Source organism: Petaurus breviceps, unplaced genomic scaffold (genome assembly GCF_028583685.1).
Source record: "Petaurus breviceps papuanus isolate PSGF00001 unplaced genomic scaffold, PetGlider_PUasm1.0 91133, whole genome shotgun sequence".
Taxonomy (NCBI): domain Eukaryota; kingdom Metazoa; phylum Chordata; class Mammalia; order Diprotodontia; family Petauridae; genus Petaurus; species Petaurus breviceps.
In genome coordinates this window covers 93198090-93213736 of record NW_027187419.1, presented here as the reverse complement: position 1 = coordinate 93213736, position 15647 = coordinate 93198090, and the positions used below count along the sequence as shown (strand labels likewise).

The 15647-nt window shown below is 35.6% G+C and overlaps 1 protein-coding gene across 6 annotated transcripts in view; it reads left to right on the top strand.

Annotated features, from left to right (window-relative positions):
* GALNT3 (polypeptide N-acetylgalactosaminyltransferase 3) overlaps window positions 1-15647 on the top strand; it is an 87716-nt gene that overhangs the window by 54602 nt on the left and 17467 nt on the right. For 5 of the 6 annotated variants that reach the window (XM_069080488.1, XM_069080484.1, XM_069080487.1 and 2 more), the window contains 4 exons: window positions 500-631; window positions 902-1003; window positions 10429-10581; window positions 11913-13048. In XM_069080488.1, the coding sequence (XP_068936589.1) occupies window positions 500-631; window positions 902-1003; window positions 10429-10581; window positions 11913-12035 (510 nt within the window). In that variant the 3' untranslated portion in view covers window positions 12036-13048. Of the gene's footprint in view, window positions 1-499; window positions 632-901; window positions 1004-10428; window positions 10582-11912; window positions 13049-15647 lie in introns of those variants that run through there. The other variant, XM_069080489.1, reaches the window with a different exon arrangement.

Sequence of the window (15647 nt, the reverse complement as noted above, 5' to 3'; positions counted from 1 at the left end):
ATGGTCCTCTTCAAGAATGAAGGAGAGGGGGCGGCTACGTGGCACAGTGACTAGAGCACTGGCCTTGGAGTCAGGAAGACCTGAGTTCAAATCCAGCCTTAGACACTTAACACTTACTAGCCGTGTGACCTTGGGCAAGTCATTTAACCCCAATTGCCCTACCCTCTCCGCTCTGAAAAGCAAATAAAAAAAAAATGAAGGCCAAACAACAACATCAGAAATAGTAGAGCAAGTACTCTCATGACTTCTAATCACTGCAACAGCATGGATGATACCTTCTATGAAAACAGATCATCATCTAAACACCAATTGGTGCAAGTAAGCTGAAACTCAGAGTTTTTGAGAGTTTAATTAAGCTGAAAAACAGAGTTTTTGAGAGACCTGAATTTGAACACACACCCTTCCTCCCCCCGCCAAAAAAGATTGAAATATTAAAATTAGTTCTGGGTTTATATGAGATATCCTGTAGCTTCTGATTGTTTCTCATATCTTTCTTCAGAAAACCTTCGGAGATATTTCAAAAAGACTTGAAATAAAACACCGTCTCCAATGTAAAAATTTTACTTGGTATTTAAACAATGTTTATCCAGAAATATATGTGCCAGATCTTAACCCTGTAATATCTGGATATGTAAGTATCTTCATTTTTCCTGATTGGTTACTTATAGTACCAAGACACCTTTTTTTTTTTTTTTTTTACTAATTCTATTATTCAAGTAAAACCAGTATTTGTTGACTATTTGTTGATAATGTGCCCAAGAATATTGAGTTACTTATGATAGGTTACTTAAGAGATTTTTCTAAACTAATTTTCCCATATTTTATTCATTCACATTGATTTTTATCTTCTCAAACTTCTTAAATTTTAAATATAACTAACTTGAAAAAAAATTTCCTTCAGATACAAAATAAAGGCCGCCATTCATGCTTGGATGTTGGAGAAAACAACCAAGGAGGCAAACCACTAATTATGTATACATGTCATGGTCTTGGGGGAAACCAGGTAAAGTGTCACATTAACTGAACTGATTTTTTTTTTTTTTGCTTTTTGGAGGGGGGAAAGGCAGGGCAATCGGGGTTAAGTGACTTGCCCAAGGTCAAACAGCTAGTAAATGTTAAGTGTTTGAGGCCACATTTGAACTCAGGTCCTCCTGACTCCAGGGCCTGTGCTCTATTCACGGCACCACCTAGCCACTCTTAAGTGTCACATTAAATGATGTAGTCTCCATATTAGCCCATAGAGATTAATGTAAATTATGTATTGCTGCTTTTTCCTATAGCCTAATATTTCATGCTCAGGATCACATTTTGCTTTAAGCACTATCTACTTTGTGAATATATGAATTTAAATAAAATTAGATCATTTGTATGTAAGGTACAAGGAGTATACTATTTTACACATTTGTTCTTTGACCACAGCAGCAGCTTGTACCTATATAAAACACCGTCCAACAGAAATAGGTACCTAATAAGAAAATAACTGAGTTTAATTCATACCATTTTTATTAAAATTATAATTCACTTTGTTAAATACCTTACTACTAATGGCTTATTAAAGTTATTCTTGTTGGCATGAAACTAGTAGAAAATTATACACAAAGGCCATGTATTGAAATAGATGACCCCATGCTATCATATAATATTTATAGTTAATCCCTAAGTAGGACAATTATAAATTATTCCTGTGAAAAACATTATTATTATGTGAAAGCTTATTCCAGCAGGAAATATCCCATTCACATTTCCACTCTGAGTCATCTATAGCCTATCAATTAGTGAAAAACCCAGCTCTCAAATTCATTATTCTTGCTGCTCTCTAATTAGTACCAACATTGTTACTAACTCCTCCTTTCCTACCCTGCTACCAATTAGAACTAAAATGTCAGATACAGCAATTTGGTCAATTTCTATTTATTGAGGAAAATTAAGACAGAAAAACCATGTAAAAATGCAACCACTAGATTTTCTCTCCTTGACCTTTACAAAGCAGCTGTTGGCAAGATTGTATTATCTCTTTGAGCATGCAAGGAAAATGTGTGTGATGTCTGGTATTAAAAGCATGAAGCCTTGAAAATGTGAGACTTAAGAGGATAAAAGTTCTTTCTTTTCCCCTCAGCACCACCCAGTTTTCCTCTCCATCAACTTTCCTTAATTATAGTGGACCTTAGGTCCCATCTCTTAATACCAATACCAGTGAATCCATTGTAAGTGGGGGTCAGTTTTGAAGAGACTAAGGAAAAGGATTAGAGTCAGTGACAGGTTGGGCCCAAGAATGGAAAATCGAGAACTAATTATTTGTCTTAACATTATCTTCTCACCTTACATTTCCCACCTCATGTTGTTGCTGCTATTCAGTCATTTCATTTGAGTTTTTTGGTTTTTTTTAGCAGAGATATGGAGTAGTTTGTCATTTTCTTCTCCAACTCATTTTACAGATGAGGAAACTGAGGCAAAAAGAGCTAAGTGACTTTGCCAGTGTCACAGAGTTAGTAAATGTTTGAGGCCAGATTTGAACTCAGGAAGATAAGTCTCCCTGACTTTAGGCCCAGCACTCTCATTTTAGAAGCTGTAAATAGTTAACATATTTTAAAACTAGGTTTTTGTGTGAACTGATAATGAGCAGCTCAGCTAAAAATTACCCTTCTTAGAATGTTTTGATGGTCTCTTTGTTATGTAATGTCCATTTTTTTTTCATTGGTGTTTAAGCTCTGATTTTCAGGGTTAGTCACCTTGTGGTGTATCGTGAGCTCCTTTACGCTTCAGAATACATTGTTCCATTCATTCCAGTAGGTGTGTGTAGAACAGTTTTTTTTATTGAATTTCCTTTCCTTTGTATTTGAAAATCTTTTTTCTTGATTACTTGTAGAATTTGTTGTTCCATAATGGAATTGTTAAGTTGAACTACTGTGTCTTGAGTTTGTACCCTTGTGTTTTTTTCTGGGGGACATCTATAGCTTCTTTCAACTGGCATTTTGACTTCTATTTTCAGAAGTTCTGGACAGTTTTCCCATATTGCTTCTTGCATTACGGTGTTCAGGTTTTTTGACCTGTGTTTTTTTTGGGAGACCTGTATTTCTTAGGTTGTCTGTATACATCCTATCTTCAATGTCAGTATGTTTTGCTTGAATAGAGATTATGCTTCCTTTTAATGTTACCAATTTTTGCTTATTGTCCTTTCCTTCGGTGTGCTTGCTTCCTAATAGGTTGTTTTCTTTTGTCTCTGGTGAGACTAAATTCACAATTTCAAGTTTTTTTATTCTGCCCATTATTTTTGCTGTGCATACTATAAATTCTGCTCTTACAAGTCTCATTTCTCTTTTAAATCCATGTTCTCAGAATCCACAGGGTCCTCTATTTCATCAAATGTTAAATCTTTTCCCTTTGTTTTATGGCATTTGTTCATTGATGTCTGAACTTGTTTACTAGATCTGGAGGTCATATTTCCTTCTGCTATTAAAGTTTTCCCCTTTGGCTTTTCCACCCATGCACAAGGCCTTTGAATTTTCTTACTTGTGAGATCTTTGGGAATTTTAGGGTTTTTCCCCTTATTTTTCCTTGATTCCTTCACTTCCAGTAGTGATTTCCTTGGTGACTCGATCTCAAAAGTTTCAGTCTCCTCTTTCTTGCACTGGGCAATTCGTGGTTTACCAGCCTAGGTCTCTGTGTTGGATTGATTTTTTTTTTTTTTGAGGGCAAGAACTGAGCCAGCTTGATTCTGGGCCCTTTTCTCAGGATTAGTAGAGTGCCACACAGCTCTCAACATGATGTCCTGTCCATATTTTTCTATTCCTTAGTTCTCTAGCCTAACAATTCAGAGCATGGCCATACTGATAATATTGCAGCTTGAGACAATTTCAGTCATTTGGAATTTGTCTCTCTGGGGTCAGGGGTTGTTGGATAGTGGGGTTGAGCTCTATTTCAAGCCCAGACATATGTTTTGCCCCTTTCTCTCTGTTCTTCCATTCTCCTGTAGAGATCTTTTGCAGCACAGAACACTGCCATGGTGGTCTTGAGGCCTCAGCAAATATCTGTAGTTTGGAGCTTAGAGCTCCATGGCATTGAAAAGAAGGAGGGGGTAGAAAGCCTGTGGTATAAGATTATGTTCTGTTATAATCCCATGAACCTGGTTGGCTAGGGCAGCCTTGCTGCCATGGGAGGGTTTCATTCAGAAAAGTTGTATGTTAGGCATTAATTAATGTATTTTTAGGTTGTTGGTTTTTTTGTTTGTTTTTTACCTTTTGGGGGGGGGTCCTGATGCCCTAGACTGTGGAGATATCTGAAGTTGCTTTGTGCTTGATGCATGGTTTCTGTTTTTGAGTACTTTGAAAGATCATTAGGTTCAGAGAAAATGTCTAGTTCTCAGGGCAGCTAGGTGGTGCAGTGAATAGAGCACCATCTCTGGAGTTCAGAAGGACCTGAGTTCAAATCCAGCCTCAGACACTTAACACAAAAACTAGCCTGTGACCTTGGGCAAGTCACTTAACCCCAATTGCCCTAAAAAAAAAAAAGAAAATGTTTAGTTCTCTATCTTATTGGTCATGTGATTCAGAATCTCTCTAAAAATCATTCTTTTTTTTTTAAATAAAATAACAGAAATTTTCTCCATAATTCCCTTATTTTTAATTTGTTAGTCACCCCAGTTGGATTATTTGCTTTTTGCCAGAACATGATCTCTGCTTTCCTCCCTCTGTGCTTTTGACTCATGTACTTCCTTCCTTGTACCTGGAATGCCCTTTGCCTCATCCTACTTTCTCTCCTAAAATAATTCAATGCAAAGTTCTTTAAGACAGACACCTTCCCTAATCCTTTCTTTTCTCACCCAGAAGAAATTTTGCCTTCTTCTGAATTCCCAAAGGAGGCGTTTGATTTGTATTCTTTTTTTTAATAGTTCACAAATACATAGGCTTTAAAGGTCTAAAATAACATATATATATATATGCACATATACTATATAAGCATATAAACTCTTATTTGATTCTCACAACAACCCTGTAAGATAGGGGCCATCATTATTATCATCATCCTCATTTCACAGATGACTTCTGGTTTCTGGTTCTTTTTAAGGTTACATTTTTTTGTCTGTTCTGTAAAGCTTTAAAAATAATTATATATTAAAAATAAATTAAAGACATAATTATAACAGGAACAATAAAGGCAGTCTTAAGAATGCATAACTCCTTTCATTTCCCAGGATCCCAAAGCACTTTATAAGTGTGACGAGTTTGTTAGTAATTTTCTACTGAGATTAAAATTGATGGTTCTTCAATGGCTCCATGATAATACAGGAGGATGAGTTGGGTGGAAAGCTGGAGAAACCATAATGGATTTTATGCAGGGTAGAGTTCTGGGCTTAGATTCAAGAGAACCAGCTTTGAATTGCACCTCCTACAGTTATTAAATGTGTAAGCACAACCTCTGAGTCTCAGTTTCCCCACTTGTAAAATGAAGGTAATATTTTCACTATAAATCCCAGGGTAGTTGTAAAGAAAGCCCATTGTCAATCTTTAAGTGCAAGGATGAGTTATTAGTTATTTTTTTCTTTTTTTGGTTTATTTCTAGTTTTCAACATTCATTTCCACAACATTTTGAGTTACAAATTTTCTCCATCTTTCCCCTACCCACCACCCCAAAATAGCGATCCTACTGAATACTTCTTCCCCCAATCTGCTCTCTCTTATATCTTCCCCCATTCACCCTCTGACTTTCTAGTAGGACAAGATGGATTTCTATATCCCAGTGCCTGTATATCTTATTTTCCAGTTGCATCTAAAAATAGTAATAATAATTTTTTTAAACATTTGATTTTAAAATTTTGATTTCCAGATTCTTTCCCTTTTTTTCTCATCACCTACTCCTACTGGGAAGATAAGCAATTCAATGTGGGTTGTACATGTGTAGTTAATGCAAAACATTTCCATAGTAGATATATTGTGAAAGACTGACTATATTACCCTCCATCCTATCCCACCCCCCACTAATTCTGTTTTCTACTTTGACCCTGTCCCTTTTCAAAAATGCTTCTAACTACCTTTCCTCCCCCCCCCAATCTGCCCTCTGTTCTATCATCCCCATTCTTATCCTCTTCCCCCCTACTTTCATGTAGGGTAAGACACCCAATTTAGTGTGTATGTTATTCCCTCGTTAAGCCAAATTCAACGAGAGTAAGGTTGACACATTCCCTTTTGGCTTCCTGTTCTTCCCCTCCATTGTGACAGTTTTCTCTTGCCTCTTTTATGTGAGATAATTTATCCTATTCTGTCTCTCCCTATCTCCTTTCATTATATTCCTCTTTCACCTCTTAATTTTATTTTTTAGATATCATCCCTTCTTATTCAACTGATCCTGTGCCCTCTGTCTATGTATATATGTACACACATATATACGCACACAGTCACATATGTATTTATATGCACATGTACCCTCATACAAACATATATGTATGTATACATGTGTGTATATATATATATATATATATATATATATATATATATACATATATATTCCCTTCAACTATCCCCATACTGAGAAAAGTCTCATGAGTTACAGGTTTTTTTTTCCATGTAGGAATGCAAATAGTTCAACTTTGATAAGTTCCTTATGATTTCTTTTCCCTGTTTACCTTCTCATGCTTCTCTTGCTTCTTGTATTTGAAGGTCAAATTTTCTATTCAGTTCTGGTCTTTTCATCAAGAATGCTTGAAAGTCCTCTATTTCATTGAATGACCATATTTTCCCCTGAAAAATTATACTCAGTTTTGCTGGGTAGGTGATTCTTTGTTTTAATCCTAGCTCCTTTGACCTCCAGAATATCATATTCCAAGCCTTTCAATCCCTCCATATAGAAGCTGCCAGATCCTGGGTTATCCTGATTGTGTTTCCACAGTATTCAAGTTGTTTCTTCCTGGATGCTTGTAATATTCTCTCCTTAATCTGGGAATTCCAGAACCTGGCTATAATATTCCTAGGAGTTTTCTTTTTGGGATCTTTTTCAGGAGGTGATCTGTGGATTCTTTTAACCTCGATTTTGCCCTCTGATTCTAAAACATCAGGGCAGTTTTCTTTGAGAACTTCCTGGAGGATGATTTCTAAGTTCTTACTTTGATCATGGCTTTCAGGTAGTCCAATAATTTTTAAATTATCTCTCCTGGATCTATTTTCCAGGTCAGTGGTTTTTCCAATGAGGTATTTCACATTGCCTTCTATTTTTTCATTTGTTTGGATCTGCTTTATAGTATCTTGATTTATCATAAAGTCATTAGCTTCCATTTGCTCCAATCTAATTCTGAAGGAATTATTCTCTTCAGTGAGCTTTTGAAATTCCTTTTCCATCTAGCAAATTCAGTTTTTTAAGGCATTCTTCTCCTCATTGGCTTTTTGGGCCTCTTCTGCCATTTGAGTTAGTCTATTTTTTAAGGTGTTATTTTCTTCAGTCAGGTTGTTGACTCTCTTTTCATGATTTTCTTGCATCATTTTCATTTTTCTTCTACTTCTCTTACTTGATTTTCAAAATCCTTCTTAAGCTCCTCCATGGCCTGTAAACAGTTCATATTTTTCTTAGAAGCTTTTGATGCAGGAGTTATGTCTTCATTGTTTTCTTCCCTTTCTAGGCTTTGATCCTTTTTGTCCCCAAAAAAGGAATCTAAGGTTTGATTACTCTACTTGCTTTTTGCTTCCTCTGTTTGTTCATGTTTCCAATCAATTACTTGACTTTTGAGCTCTTTGCCACTGTAGAACTCTACTTCCAGAGAGGAGAGCTTTGTCCCAAATCACTAGGGTTTTTGCAGTTGCTGGAGTTATTAGAAGTGTGCCTTCTCCGAAGCCCCCACATGCTCTGGCCCATTGACCACCCACCCCTGGACCTCCACCCAAGACCATGATCCAGATCCAAGCAGGTTAAAGCAAGAGGGATTACCCTCTGAATGGTTGCTTGGTCTCCCTATGATCTGTAGGCCAAGAGCTCTGGAGGCAGCCCTGCAGCCATTGTGCCTCCACCACCTCTTGCCCCAGGGACAGAGGCCAGATCACACCCTTCCTTTCCAACAGAGTTACACACTGACCTTTTACTTGCTCTCTGGTTTTTATGGGTTGAGGAGTCTGGAAACCACCACAGCTGCTGGTGATTCACTCTCTTGAAGTCTGCTCTGGCAATTGCTGGTCAGGGCCACCCTGAGGTCAAAACCCACCTCACAAGGGACTGTACTTGGCTCCCAGTCTGATGCAATGGACCCTTTCTGTAGGCCTGCCAGGATGCCTTCAACAGGAGATTTGTTTCTCTTTGTCACTTTGTGGGTTCTGTAGTTCTAAAATTTGTATAGAGTCATATTTAATAGGTATTTGAGGTGGTTGTTGGGGGAGCTAATGGAATTTCCTGCTTCTATGCCTCCATCTTGGCTCTACCCTCCCATCCCCCTTGATTTGTTTTCTTAAGGCGTGAAAGATGTCTCATTATCTTTTTTTCTTTTAAGTGATCATAATGGCCAGACCTATTTCTGTATTCACTATTTCTGTAGTGAATTTACGATAAAATTTAGGGTAAAACTCCCCTTTACTAGTGCAGCTCAGCAAGTAATATGTAAGTTATGGTGTTAGAGCAGGCTTTTTTAACTTTTTTTATATCACTGACCCTCTGGTAGTCTGTTGAAACCTATGGACTGCTCTTCAGAGTAGTGTTTTTAAATGCATAAAATAAAACACAGGATTTGAAGTCAATTATAGTGAAATATAGTTTTCAGTATTAAAAAAACTTCACAGACCTTTGTTTAAGAAAAATTCCTTTAGGGAGTTGCTTAGGTCATTTAAATAGTTTGTCCATGTTGATAGAGCTAATTAAGTGTAAGAGTCAGGATCAAGTCTTTCGGGCTTCAAGGTTGATTCTTCATCCACCTATGTCATGTTATCCCTCACCATATATGCCCCCCCCCCCCAAAAGTAGCATAACCCAAGTATTTTAAGCCTTTCAGAAGCAGCATGATATAGTAGATAAGTGTGTGAGGCTGAGAGTCAGGAAGGGATTAAATCCTAACTCAGATGCTTACTAACTTTGTGACTCTGGACAAGTCACCTAATCTTTTACTTTCCTTATCTTTGAAATAAGGGGTTGGACTCAGTGATCACTAAGCCTCTCTAGCTCAAGATTTTGTTTCTGATTTTGCCTCAGTGTAAAGAAGCCTCTTTCCTCATCTGTTAATACATTTTATATGTAACAGTTCTTCACCAGATAAGTGGAAACTGAGGAGAAATTAAAAAGACCAGAACTACTTGAAAAAGCAACATTTTAAAAAATAGATTTTATTGATATGTTTTGTTTCTACAACACCTATATTTCCCTCTCTACCTCTCCCCCTCCCAGAAGTGCATCCTTTATATTATATAATAAATAATATATTAAGGTATAAAGACTTTTTAAAGTAAGAATGATAAAAAGAAAGAAAAGAAAAATACCTGCAAAATGATTAGTTCATCAGAAACCTCATCATGTGAAATTTTCCACAGCTGTAGGGTACTATGCACCCCTAACTCCCCAACTTCTGTGAAAGAATAGCAGGAATGTGTTTATGTGTTCTTGGGAGACCAAGCTTGTTCCTTGTGATTTTGCAATATACAATTTTTTTTTAATTTTGTGATTCTATTTACATTTTTGTAGTCAATGTGTATTTTACTTCCTTGACTGTTTTCTTCACTTTCCATGTTTTTCTGGATTCATCATTGTTACAACACAGCAATATTCTATTCAATTCCTGTATCTTAATATTTTTAACCATTTCCTAAATGGTGGGTATCAACTTTTGCAAGTTCTTTGCTACCACAAAAAGTGCAGATATCATGTTTTTAACATACAATGTGTATGCTTCTTGCAACCTATCTGGTAGTTTTGTGGGTATTAGTGTTGCACTAAGGGTCCTTGTGTTTTCAAGGTTCTGATCCCCATCTTCCACCTTTCTTGATATTCTTCCCATATCTTAATGTTGAAAGATATTAACTAGATATTAAGTCCTTTACTAGGGACCCAAGTTGATCATAGATTGATGTAGATCATATTCACTTTTGTTATACAATTGTTTAAGCTATTGTGTAAATATTCTTATAAATTGTATATGTTCTTGATTATATATGTTATTGGAGTATTTATGTAATTGAAGAATAAAAGGAGTAATAGGCTCATAGAATCTTAGAATGGAAGGAATGTCAGAGCTCACATACTACAGTCCCTTGTTTCACAGATAAGGAAATTGAATTGATTTAGCTAGTTACTGAGGGAACTGGATAAGCAAGAACCTGGGGCCCACCTAGCATCTGACTTAGTCGTAAGATAAGCTGATAAGATAAGCTTAGGTCAGTGTATTTTTATTTGAAGTACTTTATTCTACCATTGAATCCTCATTCTTGTGTGACTGCTTGATATCTAATAGAATTCTTCTTTTCTCCATAGTATTTTGAATACTCTGTGCAGCATGAAATTAGGCATAGCATCCAGCAAGAGTTATGTCTTCATGCTATTCAAGGCCCAGTTCAGTTGAAGACATGTAGCTACAAAGGTCAGAAAACACTTACCATTGATGAACAAAAATGGGAGATTGGAAAGGTATTTGTTAGTTTATACCTTGTTAGTTTATACCTTTGTGGAATTATCTTTCTTAGGCTGCAAACATTTGCACACTTAACAAGGGAATATATGAAGTATCACTTCATTTATAATAACCTTCAGAAATTTTCTGCCATGTCAACTATGCTGGTGTACAACTCTACATTTTAGATGTAATTTGTTGTGACTCTTGATAAGCTTACAAAATTTTTCTACCCATCTATTTCACTGTACGTCCTATGATATATACATAAATTATTATTCATGAAACTTCACAATTTCGTGGTGTATTCTGGTAAATGCTTTCTATTATTAATCCCTTTAACCTTATTCCACCTCAAAGCAACGTTTTGATACTTGTGATACTTTATGTATCCTTTTTGTTTCTTTCTCTCAGATAAGAGAGAAGAAATTTTTCATTCTTACCTTCATGATTTGAATTACTTAACACTTTCTCATTTTTCTGGATGAGGTTCAACTCAGGCCTTTTAAATTATTAAGATTCTAGCTTAGAATGCAGTGAGACACTTGTGGATCATAAAATGAAACAAAAGCAAATTTACTTAGAATGATTAGAAGGATTCACTTCTTAAAGTTAGAAAGGTTACTTATGAAATGCTGTTCTTCACCTCATTCACCATGGCAGCCAGCCACATCGCTCAGAAAGGCATACTCAAGGACAAATTATTCTAAATGCTCTAACTCCAATTCCTTGGACCTTCTAGGCCCTACATTGGATCTATTAGACCTCAAACTACAAGAAAACCACTAATGATCCTTAGAATGACCCTTCCTGCCTCTAAAAAAGAGATACAAGCCCACTTTACATAAAACAGGTGCCATTCCTACTACACTCATGAACTCAATAAACCTCATTTCTCCTTATAGCTGAATATGCCTTTTTAAAGCTGTTACTGACTTTAGAATCTAACTTTAAAGTCTACATCTACATGTAAAATAAATCCAAAAGAGGACTTTTTTCTTTAAGTCAAGCCTTAAGGATCCATTATTTAATTGGTAATATTTTTCCTTTCAGGTACATTTCCTTGGTTCTTTGGTTCTAGAGTTGCTAGGATTTGTTTTTTTAGTCCCTTAATCTACTACCTTCATGTAAGTTTTAGGATATTGTAGTGATCAAAGTGATATAGCTGTAAAATAGCTGAGGTGCTACAAAAACTGTTTGTAAAAGTTTTTGTCTTCACAAAGAGCAAATAAGGCAACATACCCAGAAGTGATATGAGGTTCACTGTTTTGCCATAACAGGAATTGGAAATTTGTTTGATATTTGATCAGTATGAAACTGAGGGTCTCTTTTCTTATCTTCATTCCAGGATCAACTACTATACAATGCATTACTAAACATGTGTCTTACGGGAAATGGAGAGCATCCAAGCTTGGTGCCATGCAATCCATCAGATGTATTCCAGCAGTGGGATTTTGTCCATCAGGATTAAGTGTTACTTAGAATTAGGGAATTTAAAAAGGAGATAAACTTTCTTATAAAACTGTGACTAGGCATACACTGTAGTTTTGGAAAATTATGCAAAAGCAGCTAATTGTAACTTATTCCAAGTGCATTTTTCCTTATTTATATCTTTAAATGTGCAAGTGGCATCACTGCTACAGAAATCCCTTAAGGTTCTGTTTTAAAGCACAATAATAACTAGTAATACCAAAGACTATTTTTTGAGATGTCCAGGTTTAGGGAAAAGATGTTTACAGTATGCTGAAAGTTAATTTGCAGAATAAGGTGGTGTTTGTGTGTCATATCTTTAAACAAAGACGCATACAGATATATGCACATTCACAACTTAAAGATATTATATTTCCCCAAGTTTCTGGGGAGGTAGTATAGATTTGATACTGTATTTTTTTAATAATTAGAAATTGATCAATGAAGGTCAAGTATTGATCTTTATATATGGTATGCAAACCAGAAAATTTTATAGGTCTAGGATTTATATTTTTATTTAAAAATACAGGTAATTGATTTTTGCCTTCAGTACACTTGTCTTGGCAAGTGTTTCCTTAAACATGATATTAAATGAATGAGGTGGTAGAGGAATATTTTTAGCATTTCAGTCTTGGCAGATTTTTAACACTACCGTTTTCAAGCCCAGTGCCCATTCCTCTTGAAGCACTTATGTCTTCCTTTAAAGACCTTTCTTAAATAACCTTACTGTGTGTTTTCCTTAAGCAAAATTTTAAAAAACTTTTCATAAATGACTTTCTATGGAAAAGGTGCTTTCTAATGTTTATTTCTTTTTCTACTATAATTCATTAATCTTGTATGTATGTGAAATTTAAATTCAAATGCAAAATTCACAAATCTTTTGAACACTAAATTTTATTTGCTACTGGTTCAATTGCAAAAAAATGTCCTTTTTATGGCCTCTCTTTTTCTTATCAGAAAAGCTTTATTTCTTTTTGTCTAATGGAAAACACAATAAAGAAATCCTCAATGCAATTCTTTTCATTTTATGACTTTTCTCGTCTGGATTAAACATTTAAAATGATAGAGGGAAGGGGGGGCAGGAAAAAAATTAGATGAAAAATTTTTGCTAAGCTTTTGTGTTTTAAATTTTTATTTTCATAAATTCAGAATTTGTTGGTAGGGGTGGGGCAGTGTCTCACATCTCATCCAGATGTAGGGGCAGATAAGTATAGCAAAAAAGTAAAAATAATATAGATTCAATCATAGATTCTAGAAGACCTGGTTTCTGTACTATACTCTGAAACTTAATTTCTCTCTTATTTAATTTCTTTATTGGTTTAAAATGGGGAGAGTAATATAAAAATGTTGATGACTATTGCTGCCCATAGCACTTCTGAGGGGATAGGTACATACACAGATATATGTATATTTGTTTGTTTGAAAAGAGTTCACTTTACTTAAATCACTTGTGTTCCTTAAATAACTTTTCTTAAGTACTGTTTAGTTAAGTTACTGTTCCTTAGGCAACAGTTTAAAACACTTCAAAATGTCAGTGGATCTGTGATCTCATCCATGTACTCTCTCTCTCACCCTGTGGATTGCAACCCATCCTCCCCTCATTTTATGTGACTCTTGTCCATATCCTCCTATAAATCCTTTATGCGTGTCCACTTAATATGCTTCCATTACTTAGCACAGTGCTTTGCACATAGGCAAATTATAAAATTCTTATTTACTGACTGACAGAAGACATTCCTTGAAGTTTTGTTGGTTTTTTTCTTGAGGTTTTTTGAAAACCTTTTTAAACATTGCCATTACCCTTGATTTGTCCATTTGTTGTACATTACTCTTGCTACATGTTCAGTCTCTTTTAACCATTTATCAAAGATGACTTGAAAATGTGTTTACCTATGGCAATCTTTCTATTACTGTTTGTATTCATAATTTTTGAGGTGTGAACTCAGAAACAAAATCTTTTGAATCCTGAATGTTATTTACCACTGATTAAGTTAATGTAGTGTTATGGTCAAGCTATTATTTTGATATAAAATACATTAGAACTTGCTGATTTTGTCTTTTAATATTATCTATATGATTTGTTTTTATATTTCTTTCATTTCTCAATATATCCTTCACACTCTCCTACTCAGAGAGCCATCCCTTTCAACAAAGATTTTTTTGTTTCAACTGGATCTCATTTTATCTCTTGATTTGTTTTTTTTTTTCCTTTTTGGAGGGCAGTTGGGGTTAAGTGACTTGCACTAAGTCACAAAGCTAGTAATTGTGTCAAGTGTCTGAGGCTGGATTTGAACTCAGGTCTTCCTGACTCCGGGCCGGTGCTCTATTCACTATGCCACCTAGTTGCCCCTTTATCTCTCTCTTGAATTGGAAATTCAGCAATTACTTATAGACCTGGTTATAATACTTTTCTGCATAGAAGTTGTATTCTGCTCTTTTTTTCTAATATGAGTCAGTTTTCCCCTCCTTGGGTAGCCTTGTGGCCCTCTACTCCCTGGGGTTGATCATATCAGTGCTGTAGTTGGTGCAGACCCACAGGCAGCTATATAGCAGTTTAGAACTCCCACCTTGAAGAGATTCACACCTAGCCTCTCCAGCTCCAGACACCAAGAATGCATTACCATGTCTACCTTCACAAAGATTTAAGGAAGAGGGGGAAAGTTCCACAAAACCAACCAACACATCAGCCATGTATGGCAGTAGATACAATATTCTAAACACTTAATTCCCTAGTTCTGCATTAGGGTGTGCACCCAAGAGATTTTTTTTTAATATGAAGAAAATAAACCTTTCCTTTTTTTAATAGTTGAGGAACTGAGGGACAAGGGAGTTGACTAGCTAGTAAATATCTAAGTTCAGATTTGAACTCAGGTAGCTCTGACTCCAGGACCAACATTTTATCCACTGCACCATCTAGCCACAACCAGGTAAATACAAAGATACAATTGTCAATGCTAATAATCTAGGAGTGGGGAAAATAAAATTACTCATTTCTGCTCTTTTGTATCAGTCATGCTGGTAATAAACATTAATATGAGTGAATTTTTTTTTCCCCTCACAAGAGAATCAACATTCTTTACATGCATTTTTGCACTGCTGTTAAAACATAAAATGTATTGGACTACTTCTCATCATAGCAAAAGTCATGTAACCTTTTCACCTCCTCTTATTGCAGCGGGTCAGTTAAGATCTACAACTTTCAGAACCTCATTTTATCACCATTTGGAGACTAGCATGCATTTTGTGAAAGACAAAGATGATCTTCCATTAATTTAGTTCATCTATAGGGCCCCTGGATTTTATTTCAGTATCAGCAAGGCCATTTGTTTTGGCAATCTCTTGTAATGATTAAAGACTGTTAAATGTGGTTGGGGGTGCAATTCATATTCTTATCTAGTTCAGGAACCTTCTTGTCATTTTCCCATTTTTAACACAAATTATTTTATTAGGGAATGGCATCTTTGGAATATGAAGAATTTCCTAAATTCTGGCTCTTGGTACAGTGGTTAATAGAAAGTTATTCACTTGGAGCCAGAAAGCATTCACCTGAGAATTTTAGAAGAATTCAAGTGAAATTGTAGTATCATTCAGCAAAATGAGATTCATTACAAAT